The 13761-nt window shown below is 38.5% G+C and overlaps 1 protein-coding gene across 2 annotated transcripts in view; it reads right to left on the reverse strand.

The window, feature by feature from the left end:
- ANO3 (anoctamin 3) overlaps positions 1 to 13761 on the reverse strand; it is a 364404-nt gene that overhangs the window by 57358 nt on the left and 293285 nt on the right. For both annotated transcript variants that reach the window (XM_074955170.1, XM_074955171.1), the window contains exons 11-13: positions 12952 to 13073; positions 11118 to 11252; positions 2807 to 2903 (exon numbers count right to left, since the gene is read on the reverse strand). In XM_074955170.1, coding sequence (XP_074811271.1) covers positions 2807 to 2903; positions 11118 to 11252; positions 12952 to 13073 — 354 coding nt within the window. The remainder of the gene's footprint in view (positions 1 to 2806; positions 2904 to 11117; positions 11253 to 12951; positions 13074 to 13761) is intronic.

The raw sequence follows: 13761 nt of genomic DNA on the forward strand, positions 1-13761 counted from the left end.
GCCTTTGGCTTTGGTTTTCTTTTATTATAATAAAAAGAACATACAAGCAAAGTATTTTATGAGACCGAAAATCTGATTGGAAAATGAAAGCAGGATTTACAAAATTTTGCAAATCAATAAAATGGACAAGTGTCTCCAGATTTTTAACGTGTGCTAGGTTGGGAGAATCTGTGCAATAAAGATATCTGTAAACAATACACTTCTCGGAAGAAATGGAAAAGGAACCCCAAAAGAGTTATGGCTCAGAAGATCTTGCTTGACTAGAAGGTGGGTTTCTGGCTGTAGATCATGCATTTTCTTTAGAATGACCAGACCAGTTTTGTCCTGTAGTCTTAGCAGTGTATCAAGCTAGGATTTTATCCCAAAGCTAAGCCGGGTGGGCTGAGCTGGCTGGGCCTTTTGACTGGAGACCTCTGCATGGAAGTCAGAAGTACAGAAAGTAGTGCTGGTGAGTCAGGACATGTGCTATAGGGCAACATACTGTTGAAGGCAAGACAAAAACAGAAAACCAAGGTGCTGACTCCCTGTAACTGTTCAAGAACAAGAGTGTGCACCCTGGAGTCCTGTCCAAATCACACCTTAAATAATTACATTCTGTCTCCTTAAATTAACTCCCCAGTACTAATTGGTTATGTTATTCTTAAGGGGACATATCAAAAGAAATGTCATGGTCCAAATTGTGCTCCTTAAAGCTACATGGAAGGGATGACATAAAGAAGCAGGCTAGCCACCTTCCCAGCATTATCTTCTATCTCCCCAGACAAGGGTAGGGTTCTCTGCAGGTCCTGGGATCTGCCTCTCAGGAGGAGGGAAATGGTGGGCCAGGGGCAAGAGTGAGAGAAGGAAAAGTGCATAATTTCCATCCCACTCCTTCAAGCCTTGTAAAAAGTCACCAGGACTCTGTTAACTTTACTGTGAAGTTTGGCGCATTCAGATCCACCACTTAAGCAATGCCACCCCAGTACCGCAGTTAGGTACCATGCATGTTCCTATTTAACCCATTGTGGCTTGCACGTGGTGTGAGGAAGGTAAAAAAAAAAAATCCCTAGTCCTCTGCCAATTTGACCCATGGGAGAAAAATAAAATCCTTCCTAACCCCCTTAACAGGCTACCAGCTGGATCCACAGCATCTGTCAGGTTGGGTTCTCATTCCTAGTTTTGTTGGGTAGGGTGGGCAGCTGGAACAGAGCCAAAAGAGGTTCCACATGGCCCCTGAATGGGGTTAAATCCTGGGAGCTGGGGAACGCTGGCCAGACAGCGCCCCCTCCTCCAGCTGGCCAATGGGTGCCAGAGACTCCTATGGGAGGAGCTATCTATTGTCCCTAGGAGAGTGCCTCCCTCTATTGCTACTAGCACTGTCCCCCTTTATTTCCCCCACCCATTGATGTGCGTAGGTGGCATGCAGCTCAGGCCTGGAATGCCATCTCTCTCTCTCTCTCTCTCCCAGGCTAGTGTTTACAAGGGTGTGTGACGTTTACAGTGCTAAACCTGCAACTTTCATAGCAAATATAAGAAAGAGAAAACATTTCTTCTGGGACAGGGATCCTAAAACAACATGATTTTAAACTACTACAGTTGCAATTGTAGTGTCCCTTCCAGTCAACTGCTGGGCAGGGCTGCTGTGGGCTGTTAAACAGCTGCACTCCATAGGTGAATATGTGTCTGTGATGGGCAGCACAGCACAGTTAGTACAATGCTGTGTGTCCATTTGATGAAAGGTGTTACATGCAATTTATTGCTAAAGCTGGTCAGAAAAAACTTTGATGGGACCATTTTTTGTCGGAAAAGGCAGTTCCATTAAAATCAAGAGGCTTCTTGAAATCAAGTTGATTTTGTTAAAATTTTGTTTTGGGGAAAAAAACCAAGCTTCAACAATATCAAAACATCCCATTTCCACATTTTTGAAATTAAACATTTTGATTTGTCATTTTGAAATGATTTTTTGTTTGGATTGTTTTTGTTGTGTATTATAGTATATGTTATAAAGTAAACTAAAAATCGAAATGAAATGTTTTGATCAAAAAATTGTTTGGAATTTTTTTTTTCCATGGAGAATTTCTACATTTTTGGGGTTAGTTCCAATTTGAAATGCAACCAAATTTCAAAATCCCTTAAAAACTGAATTTCTTTCTCTGCCTTTAAGACAGAGCCATTCAAATTTCTGTAAACAATACTGAGTTCTAAACAAGAATTATTTGATTGTGCTGAATAATTTTGAGAAAGAAAAACTGAGACTGGTTTCAGCCTTGGTAATATAATACAAACCAAAGTAGTTTGATATATGTGTTCATTTATATATATTGCTTGCATTCAAAAGCAATCAATGTTTATGTTTGATGGACAGTTTCCTGTAGATTTCACTGTATAAGACCACTGCGTTGAGCACACCACAGGAGCATTATACTTCCCTAGAAACGGAAAAAAAAATCCTTTAAAAAGAACAGAAATCCAGTTATCAACACTACAGGGAAACAGAAAAGTGAGAACGTAATCATATAGGAAGGTAGAAAACCCGACCAGAAAAAAAAGTTTGCTATATCATTGGGCATCTTCAGATGGACAAAAATAGAAGTAAGAAGAAAATGCTCTCAGAAAGTCATTTTTAGAATCAGCTGTGGTTGCTTCATTATCAACTGAAAGACAATAGATGCTAGGTAGAAAGGCTGCAAATATTTTTTTCATTGAAAAGTTAGTAGAGCATCACCAAATTGTAGAGGAGCCTTTGCTGAAGTAACAGCAGCAACCATTATGCAGACAGAATTGACTTTTAGATAGCATCAGCTTGCAGCACAAAACTAATAATTACCTTTGCATATATGCAGCTTTCGTTGAGTTTTTGTAGTGTGCAATTGCGTTCGCACATAGGGCACATGATGGTTTCATTTGCCTCGCAGATCTCTTTGCTTTAGTAGAAAGATGGGAAAATAAAGATTATAAAAAGGCTTTCAGCATTTTTCCAGACCGAGGCTATACCATTTATATTCTGTATTGGTTTGTAACATGCCTAGACCATGAAATAGGCTCATTAAAAATCTAATTTTCAATGACCAATTTAATTTAAGAACCAAATCCTGGTCCCACTGAAATAAAGAAGAGTTTTACAAATAACTTCAGTGCCAACAGGATTTGACCCTAAGCAAATAACACATCATCTTTGGACCTGATACTGCCATCCCTATTTCTACTAAACACGCATGGATTTCAACAGAAGTATTACATGTAGTAGAACTGAAGGATTGGTCCCAGACTTCTAACTACATACCCACAAATTTAGCAAAGTTAGGTAGTAATATTTATAACACCCTTTAAAACACAGGGAGTAGATCCTCAGCTGATGTAAACTGGCATAGCTCCGTCAACATTAATGAAGCCATGCCAATTTACATCATCTGAAATATCTGGCCTAGCATGTGTAAAGGAAAAAAAACATACCATATGTACGGTGACAAGGGATGAAATTATTCCAGGAATGGGATTTAATGTGAATGCACACTTGTAAATAAATACCAAGTTCAAATGGTAGTTTCCATTAGAGCTGTGAGGGATGAAGTCAATGGGAGACTTACATTTACTTAAATAGAGCCAGGATTTCACCCAAGACATTTAATGTCAAAAACATCTAATGCAGGTGCCAACTAGTTTTATAGGGGAGGGGTGAACTCAAAGGGTGGGGAACTTCTAGCATTTGTATTTCAAGTATTTGTGTTTAATTTCCCCCAAGATTGAATCATTTATGGGGACAAAATAAAATGAACTAGTCTATTTTTATGACATTTCCGTCACTGGTTGGAAAAAAAATCCTCAGATATCATACTACTTCAGAAGTCCCTGAGATTCACTAAGGTGCTTAAGTACATGAGTAGTCTCATTGACTTCAATGGGACTATTCACATTTTTAAAGTTAGGCACATGTTTGAGTACCTTGATCAGGACACACAGGAAAATAAAGCAGACACAAGGATGGCTTTTAAAGCAGAAGACAGCAACTTTTAACAGAGTGAGAGGTTAAGGCCAGAAGGACCCTCCAGATCACCTAGTCTGACCTCCTATATATCATGTATAGGCCATCAACATCACCCAGCACCTGCATATTAATCCCAATAATTGAAATGAAACCAAAGTGTTTCATTCAAAGCCCACAGGAGACTAGACTATTACGTGCCACAGGCAGAGAATAGGAAGGACCAAGGTGCACCAATGCCCAAGACCCTCACAATGGCAGGGAAATGATTAAGTGAGATATACCCACATGCTGCAGAGGAAGGCAAAAAACCCCAAGGTCACTGCCAGTCTGAACTGCAGGAAAATTTCTTCCCAACCCCACATAAACCTTGAAGACGTGAGCAAGAACCAGCCAGCCAAGCACTTGAGAGAGAGAGAGATTGTTCAATGCTACCTCAGAGCCCCTCCCCGATGAAGGTCCCATCTCCAGTCATGACCTTCCCTGATGCTTCAGAGGAAGGAGATTGAAAAAAACCAGATAAACACAGAATACAATGGGGGGGAAAAATCCCTTCCTGACCACTGCAGGTGGCCAGTTGAAACCCTGAAGCATGAGCTTTTAGGATCAGTAATGGGGATGGAGAGTGTGTAATATCTCAGATACTTATTGTGGCTAAGTTAAATGGGCTCCTTGTTAAATAACCATAGCAAGTGTTGGCCTCTTTAGCCTAACCCTCAGGATTCAAACCACCTCTAAATCCTTTCCCCCTTCCTCCACGAGGTGGAATGAGGGTACAGATGAAGGGTATTCTAGTCTGCAAAGCCTTGCCCTTCTTCCTACTAATAGTTATCCTCTGAGGCCCCCACTCATGTGTACCTCTGGGAGCTGGCCCCTTTGAGTCTCTTACCCACATTGGACACTAGCCACATGTTATTAAAAAATTACCAACTCCATTTGACAGACCTTTTAAGTTCCTGTCTTAAGTTTCCTGTGCTGGCCCAATCAAACATCCCTTTCCCAGCTGACCTGGGGCTGCAATGGTTTCCAGAGGCAGTAAAAGAGGTATAATACAAATGCAAAGGAATCCAGTTTGATTTCAGTTTACACAAACTCTGCTTGCATTCTATTAAGGATCTCACGGAATCCGAACTCACAGCTCTAATGGAAACTACCATTTGAACTTGGTATTTATTTACAAGTGTGCATTCACATTAAATCCCATTCCTGGAATAATAATGCTACAGACTGTGCTCTCTCCAATGATGTTTGTATGGACTTTTCTCTAAATTTTCTCAGCAATGCTAGTCTCTAAATTATTAAATCTTACAAAAAAAAATTAGGGGTTGTCAAAGAAAATGTTATAAAAAAATCTCTGAGCAGGAGCAAGCATAGTAGCTGATGTCAGATGTGCATCAATGCATGCCTGTGTATCTAGGAATAGAATTTGGATCTGTATCACAAGTCTTAATATGTAAGGGAATTTTATTTCAAACAGTTAACTGCAAAGAATGAGATCTTTACAGTACAATAGATGATGACAACATAAACTATAAAAAACATACGAAATTGTGCTGCTGTACTTGAGAAGTTAGACATTAAAGTATATAAAACATGCGGTTGTAGTCTATGCACGATGGTGCTGAAATCTTCTTATAAATTCTGTTTTAAAACCCCAGTTTTTTTCCAACAGCTAAACTCAAAGAAAGTTACACCAATACTAGTCCAGATGCTTATGAGCAATTCTCAGTTAAGCTATTATTTTTTTAGCAAATTTAGTGATCATGATAGATGTCATTGCCCTTGTGATTGCCCTTGTTGCTAAAATCCTTTTAGTAAGAACAGTATAGATAGAAGTGAAAGCTTCCCCCTACTTCTTTGCCCAGTGCACTTCAACCCTGACCTGAAAGGCCAACCCCTTTATTGGTGAATAGATGCTTAAATCTCCATGGCCTGTTCCATTTTTGGCCTTTCTGAGTGGAGGCTGTCGATAAGAGGAGCAATCATGGACGTGTTTCCTGTGATGTGTAGCAATCCCTCAAATGCAAACTACTCTAAAACCAACAAATTTATTTCTACATAAGCCCCTGAACAAAGGGGAGGGGAAAATCTACACCTGTCTTTGATTCTGATGTGTGGCTTAAATATATGGTTGGTTCTGCATATAATTCATCTGAAGAAAAGAATGCAAAATATGGAAAAAATTAGAGTTATCAAGTGATTAATTGCACTGTTAAACAATAATAGAATACCATTTAAATATTTTTGGATATTTTCTACATTTTCAAATATATTGATTTCAATTATAAAACACAGAATACAAAGTGGACAGCACTCACTTTATATTTATTTTTTATTACAAATATTTGCACTGTAAAAACAAAAGAAATAGCATTTTTCAATTAACCTAATACAAGTACTGTAGTGCAATCTCTTTATCATGAAAGTTGAACTTACAAATGTAGAATTATATACCGAAAAAAACTGCCTTCAAAAATATAACAATGTAAAACTTTAGAGCCTACAAGTCCACTCAGTCCTATATCTTGTTCAGCCAATAACTCAGACAAACAAGTCTGTTTACATTTGCAGTGATAATGCTGCCTGCTTTATGTGCTAAAGATTCATATGTCCCTTCATGCTTCAACCAACCATTCCAGAGGACGTGTGTCCATTCTGATGACAGGTTCTGCTCGATAACAATCCAAAGCAGTGCAGACAGACACATATTCATTTTCATCATCTGAGTCAGAGGCCACCAGCAAAAGGTTGCTTTTCCTTTTTTGTTGGTTTGTGTTCTGCAGTTTCCGCATCAGAGTGTTTCTATTTTCAGACTTCTGAAAGCAAGCTCCACACCTCATCCCTCTCAGATTTTGGGATGCACTTCAGATACTTAAACCTTGGGTCGAGTGCTGTAGCTATCTTTAGAAGTCTCACATTGGTACCTTCTTTACTTTTTGTCAAATCTGCAGTGAAAGCGTTCTTAAAATGAACAACATGCGCTGAGTCATCATCTGAGACTACTATAACATGAAATATATGGCAGAATGTGGGTAAAATAGAGCCCAAGGAGTTCAGTCACAAATTTAATTAACGCATTATTTTTTTAAACAAGCATCATCAGCATGGAAGCATGTCCTCTGGAACGGTGGCCGAAGCACGAAGGAGCATATGAATGTTTAGCATATCTGGCATGTAAATAGCTTGCAACGCCGACTACAAAATTGCCATGTTCCTACTTTCAGGTGACATTGTTAATAAGAAGCAGGCAGCAGTATTTTCCGGAAACGTAAGCAAACTTGTTTGTCTTAGCAATTGGCTGAACAAGAAGTAGGATTGAGTAAACTTACAGGTGCTAAAGTTTTGCATTGTTTTGTTTTTGAGTGCAGTTATGTAATAAAAAAACCCTACATTTGTAAGTTGCACTTTTACGATAAAGAGAGATTACGCTATGGTACTTGCATGAGGTGAATTGAAAAATGCTGTTTCTTTTATCACTTTTACAATGCAAATATTTGTAATAAAAATAATATAAAGTGATCACTGTACACTTCGTATTCTGTGTTGTAACTGAAATCAATGTTTGAAATTGTAGAAAAACATCCAGAAATATTTAATACATTTCAATTGGTATTCTATTGTATAATGTGTGATTAAATTTTTTTAATCACGATTAATTTTTTTGAGTTAATCATGTGAATTAACTGCAATAAATCAACAGTCCAAGAAAGAATTTTAAGAGCTAGGAGGGCCTTCAATATGTTGCACACTTTAAATCCGCCTCACAACCTGGTCAAGAAAGGGCAACTTTATCATTAAATATATACCACAATAGAAACAAACAAAACAAAAAATATGGGTCGAAATTCTGCAGCTTTGTTTGTGCATATTTGGGCCCAAAGTATATAATTCAGACTGTGTGTCAAAGGTAATTTGATACAGATCCACTTGGTTTTTCTGATATGGCAACATCCATCTCCCAACAGAATCAAGGAACTAGCTGTCACCACTAGAAATCACAGGCTGAGGCTACCATTCGTGGCAGCCCTAATACTAGTGCTGAGCCCTGGCAACAAAGAACGGGACTTTTGATGGAATGATCTGCCTTGCCCATCTGCTGTCACAGGGAAATGAAAAGTCCCCTGGTTCACCAAGCTACTCTGCTGATAGCAGTGAGAAAAACATGTTTTAAAACGTGGGCCATATATTAACGTTTGTTGGAGAGATTTATACCGTATAAAAGATTGGTTTGTTTTTCAATTACCATCTAACTTCAGAACAGAGCAGATTTTAAATTTCAGACTTAAGACAGACATCCATGTATTAAATACATCAACTCTAGCATGTGCCTGAAACTTCATTACTGTACAATCTTCTCTTTATTAATTAGGTACAACACACTCTATGGTGATACACATTTTTTCACCTGTGCATCAGTTTTGCAGTGCAAGTAAATGGTACGATGGAGATAAAATGAAAAAGCAAAATGATCAAATTTGCTCCTAAACCACTAGAGGGAGGATTTGTATTTCCCAAATAGCAGACTTTTACATAACCCTAACAGTTGAAATGACACTACTGAGCAAAGTGCTAATTTGATCACTGAGCAGGGTTTTTAAAAAACAAACATACAGAAACACTTTGGTGACCATAGAGCAGAGAAATTAACAACAAATTGTGTCACTAAATGTCCATAAACAGTTTGTTTTATGAGCAAAATCCAAAGTGATATTTACAGTTTGCACATTCCTGATAAGGGGCATTACTAGAATAAAAAGTCAACCTGGCATCAATTGGTATTGTAACAAATAATCAATTTTTTGAATAGGTTTTGGGGTAATGTGCCAATTTGTCAGATTAACATAATGCCCTGGCGCAAAATTAAAATTCCAAATTCTCATTGTTTTCATCCTGATAAAAACATAGTCTTGGAGAAAACAGCTCAGCCAGTATCCTGTGATGTACCTTGTGTTTGTGTAATGTAATGTCTACAGAGTGCAAAACTAAATAATAAATTACTACCACCACCTAGCATTTATACAGCACTTATCCTCTTCAAAGTGTTTTACAAACATTAACTAAATAATCCTAGAACCACAGAATATAAAAATGGAAAAGACCTATGAGGTCATTTACTCCATCTTCCTGATAATGGAGGATTCTTTGCTGTCTTCACAATCTAGTTTACTAGTATTTTGTTTAATCTTTGCTACCCTACACCAGAATAGGCAGGGATAAATTGTAATGAATGGGCTAGTTTATGTGTGTATCACTGTCTTCTACTGTATAGAATTAGAACTGCTTAACTAAAGATATGTATTCACTACCCGCTGGATCGGCAGGCAATTGATCCAGGAGAGATCGATTCATCACATCTAGTCTAGATGCAATAAATCGACCCCCGAGCTCTCTCCCATCGACTCCTGTGCTCCAGCGCCGCGAAAGCAGCCGACTCACTGTGGTGAAGACACCACGGTAAGTCGATCTAAGTATGTCAACTTCAGCTACATTATTCATGTAGCTGAAGTTGCGTAACTTAGATTGACCCCACCTCCCCAGTGTAGACCAGGGCTAAGTGTCAGACTATCAACAGCTAAAATACTTCAGCTCAAATGCTAGGGGCATGTGCTTTTGGAGCAAGAAGATCTGAGTTCTATCCCTGCTGTCATTGCCATGCTGTGCATAAAAGTCATGTTCCTAGATGACCTAATTTACTTGTGTTGAGCATTCTGGCACCTCAATGTAGATAGTGTTCATGGTTCCTCTTGCAGAGGGTCAGTTTCCTCTTTTGTTTCGATGGGTCTTTCATAAAGCAAGGGTAACCCTAACCCTAACCCTAAGCATTTAAAAATAGGAAAATCTGATTGTAAAACTAGAAAAATAAGCAAGAGGACACAGGGGGCAGATGTACCTGAAACTACTTTTAACTCAGTTTTAATGACTCAATTTCATGTTGTGGGTTTGTCTTTCAAACTTACAACATGGAAAAAACAGTTAAACACCTCAATACAATCAAATATATAATATTAATAAAAATACATGGTGTTTGGCTGATATCATAATATCCAATGTTATCTGAAACAGTCAAATCTGAACATTTTGGTTTATAGCAGGAAACCTGACAAAGCTTTAATTAAGCACAGCAGGAGAGACAATATAAGACTTTGTAAAGTACAGGATAAAGACAATTTCAAGAAAGGTAAAGTGCTCCTTGTTCAAAGGCTAAAATGCATTAATTTTCTACAAAATTTTGCTCCATTAAGGTAACAGTCTGAGCATGCAAAGTAGTAGTAACCACAGACTAAGCTTTATGTTCTATTCCCATGGGTTAGCGTTCTGCATTGAGGAGCTAATCACTCCTAATGGAAAGCTTTGGAAAGAAAAGTCTCTCTAGAAATAGTTCTCCTTACAACATATCAGACATTTGCTTTAGCACGATTTCTCTTCACTTATTTCTTAAGTTGATATCATTATCTCCTCCTGGGACAGGCCCACATCAGGGGAAAATCACTTTGAAACTTCAGTGGGTTTCATGTTGCACAGCACTTGACTGTGATCTCCCTTACACCAGTATTAAATGAGTAACTCCATTGGCTACGAAGGAGTTGGCTCTTAATTTACACCAATGTAGCTGAGAGAAGAATTAGGTTCAGCGTTTCAATAACATCATCCCTTTTGGTGGGAAAGGTTTGCACAGAAGGATGGAGGTTGAAGTTCTGGAACTTCACTGATGCACCCAGATCTATATGCAATCCCATACTCCAGTCCACATGAGACCATGAGAGAGAATTTTCCTTAGTTCACCTCACTATAATGAGAACGATTAATGGGTGGTCATTTGCAATTACTTATCTTCAACACAGTATTTGCTGTATTTGCTTGTACACAGAGTTGGAAATGTTGCAAACGCAGCCATAAATTTAGCTACTGTGAACGAAAAATGTCCAGTTTTTGATGTAAATGGTTATAGAGAGGGGATGTAGCTGATAATATAATTGAGTCCTCAGTTTGAATATTATGAAATGCTGTAAGTCTAGCAAATGTTTAAAGTTTGATTGAAGAGATGCAACATTTGGTTTAGGTTGTGCCTGGCTGCTGCTTACATTTTCAACAATGGAACTGGCAAGAATAACTGTCTTTTGTGGTTTTTAAAATGGGATTTTATTGTGCATCATACCTTACTTGGCTAGAATCCATTGTAAACAATCCATAAAGGAAAACAAACAGCCCGACAAGTGCAGCAGGAATGAGCATTCCAGTGTACCATCCCAGCCAAGCAAAATAAAGACCAATTTTTTCACCAAAATACCGCCTGTGTGAAACAGCAAAAAACAAACAGTTTGTAGTAAATGATCTTGCCCATCTTGACAGCATTTTAGGAATCCTAAAAGGAAATTACTAAGTTTATTTTCATTTGCTGTCTTTTTAGTAGCACTTGTCCAAAACGCAATTTTATATAATTCTGACATAATACTTTAGTGGCACTAATTGCAGTCTAACCAATACACATATCCCATAAGGAAACAGCTGGAGTGCACTACAATTTTACGCTGTTGCAATGATTTAGACGAGTCAGTAACTTCAGCTCTGTTAAAAGTAGGAAGTTATAAAACAGCATATTTGTTAGTATTAAACTCAGAAGAGTTAGACACAGTGTTATGCAAATACTTTTGTGTAACAAAATTACAGAACCCAGGCCTGTAGAGCTACCATGCAGCTGATATCTCCAGGCTGTAACCAACTTGCACTACACTTCCCATGACCCACTGTAGAGAAAGACATGGGAAGTTCTGCCTCAAGGGTTTGACAGACAGCAGCTCCATGACTCCTGATTGACTCCCTGCCCTATATAAACCCAAGGTGTGTTCCAGGAAGTGTCTCAGCAACAGTGTGGATCTTCTGTAGCTCCAGTTACTGTTCCTGCTCCTTGCTCTTGAATTCTCAGCTTGATTTGGACTTTGACTCCTGACTCAGACCATGACCCATGGTATGAGCCCTGGCCTGGACCTGCCTACAAACTCTTCTGGTATTCCCAGCCTCAGATATGCCCCTGCTCTGACCCTTGGCCATGACTGCCCATGTTGGGATCCTGACAAGGAAGGTGACAAAGAGCCTGTTCTCACATAGCATGTAGTCCACTATAAAAAAAACAACATATGCTGGATTGTCACCGAAATCTACTGTTAGAGCAAAGTGGTACTACTTGGGGAACATGAGTTCAAGATTCAGCCTTAATTCTTCAAAAATGGGCCAAAAGTTGCCACAGAGCTGAGATGGCAGTGAACATGGCTAGAAAGTAAGGCATTGAACCTACAATTTGGTCAGGACAGAAGGACCCCTATACCCATGGTCTTCCTTGGCACTCTGTAGGGACATAAGGGCCCACCCACATGCATCAGATTGCAGGATGAGGACCTGAAACTGACAGTAAGCAGAAATGAAATTGACTTGTCTGTATTCACTGTCCAAAATAAGTGAAATGCAAAAAGCAAACGCCAGCATTAATTACAGGGAAAAATTATTTTTTAAAATTCTTTTTGTTTTAATAATCCTAAAATAGGTAAAGGAAATGATACATACATACATTCCAACATTGATTGTAACTAGATTTTTGTTTTTAACTTTGTCAACATTTCTCTTATAAACCCTCATCCATTTGGCACTACATTGATTTCAAAAGGTCTCTGGGTGGGGTAGGGGTCTGTTTGTGCCAATCAGATTGCAGAACTATGCCTTAGGCCTCCTATCTGCAAGTTGTTCCATGAGGAACCCCATTAGAGTCGGTAAGACTAAACAAGGATCCACCAACACTGAACAACTAGCAGGACTGAGGCCATGCGTTGTAATACCAAGTAGCTAAACTATATCAATAAAGCAAAAAGACACATTTTTGCTCAATTTTTTAAAAAAAAATAAATATAAAATGCCTGTAATTTTCAGCAGAATGGGTAGTCTACTGCTGCCTAGCTTTTCACATAATTGAAAAAAGTTGTGTTACATTGTATGAGTACCTGATTAAATCCAGAGGCTGGTATTTGTACCACATCCCCCACCGTGCCCAGCGCTCATATAATAGGTGTCTGTGATTTTGAGCTCCATGTGTTTTGATGGGATGTCTGCTCTTGTGGCTTCCCTGAATCACAGAAAGAAATAAAAAGATATTTCTGCATCACTGGGAAAAAAAGAGGCATTAAAAAGATGGCATTTGGATTCAAATATAAATAAGGACATTACTTTTTTGATGACATGGATGTATTGGTTCATTTATTACTAATAGTTAAAAAAAAATGCAATCCTGAGTTTATTGTTAAGCCTGATATAGTAGAGGTGGTTACAAACTTCTCTGCAATGACGAATTTCCTCCAGGACAGATTTAAAGACCAGTGCCAAAGTACTCTTTCCTGACTAACTAGATCCCCACCACTTTCCAGTGGGAATGCATGGCTTCAGGTCCAGTATTTGTAGGTCCTGGATATATGGTCATTTGTTTATGTTTTTATATTCTTCATATGCTTTTAAGTTCCAAAGAGCCACATATGTGGACATATTTTGTATAACTCCTGTGTAATTCCATTGATTTCTAATATGGGGCCCAATTCCTTTCATCTGGCTAACTCCAATAATTTTAATGGAGTTACTTCTGATTTACAAGTGTAAAATGAGAGAATCGGTAATAACTTTTATACAAAGATTATTGCAATAGTGTGAATACGGGGGTTCATTCCATCACACAGGTCCCTTGTCTATCTATGGTATTCCTTTTCATAGATGATGGAAACAAGAAGATCAGAGCTGGTACTATTTTGTCCCCACAAATGGCT

The sequence above is a fragment of the Natator depressus genome, chromosome 6, assembly GCF_965152275.1.
Source record: "Natator depressus isolate rNatDep1 chromosome 6, rNatDep2.hap1, whole genome shotgun sequence".
NCBI classification, from domain to species: Eukaryota; Metazoa; Chordata; order Testudines; family Cheloniidae; genus Natator; species Natator depressus.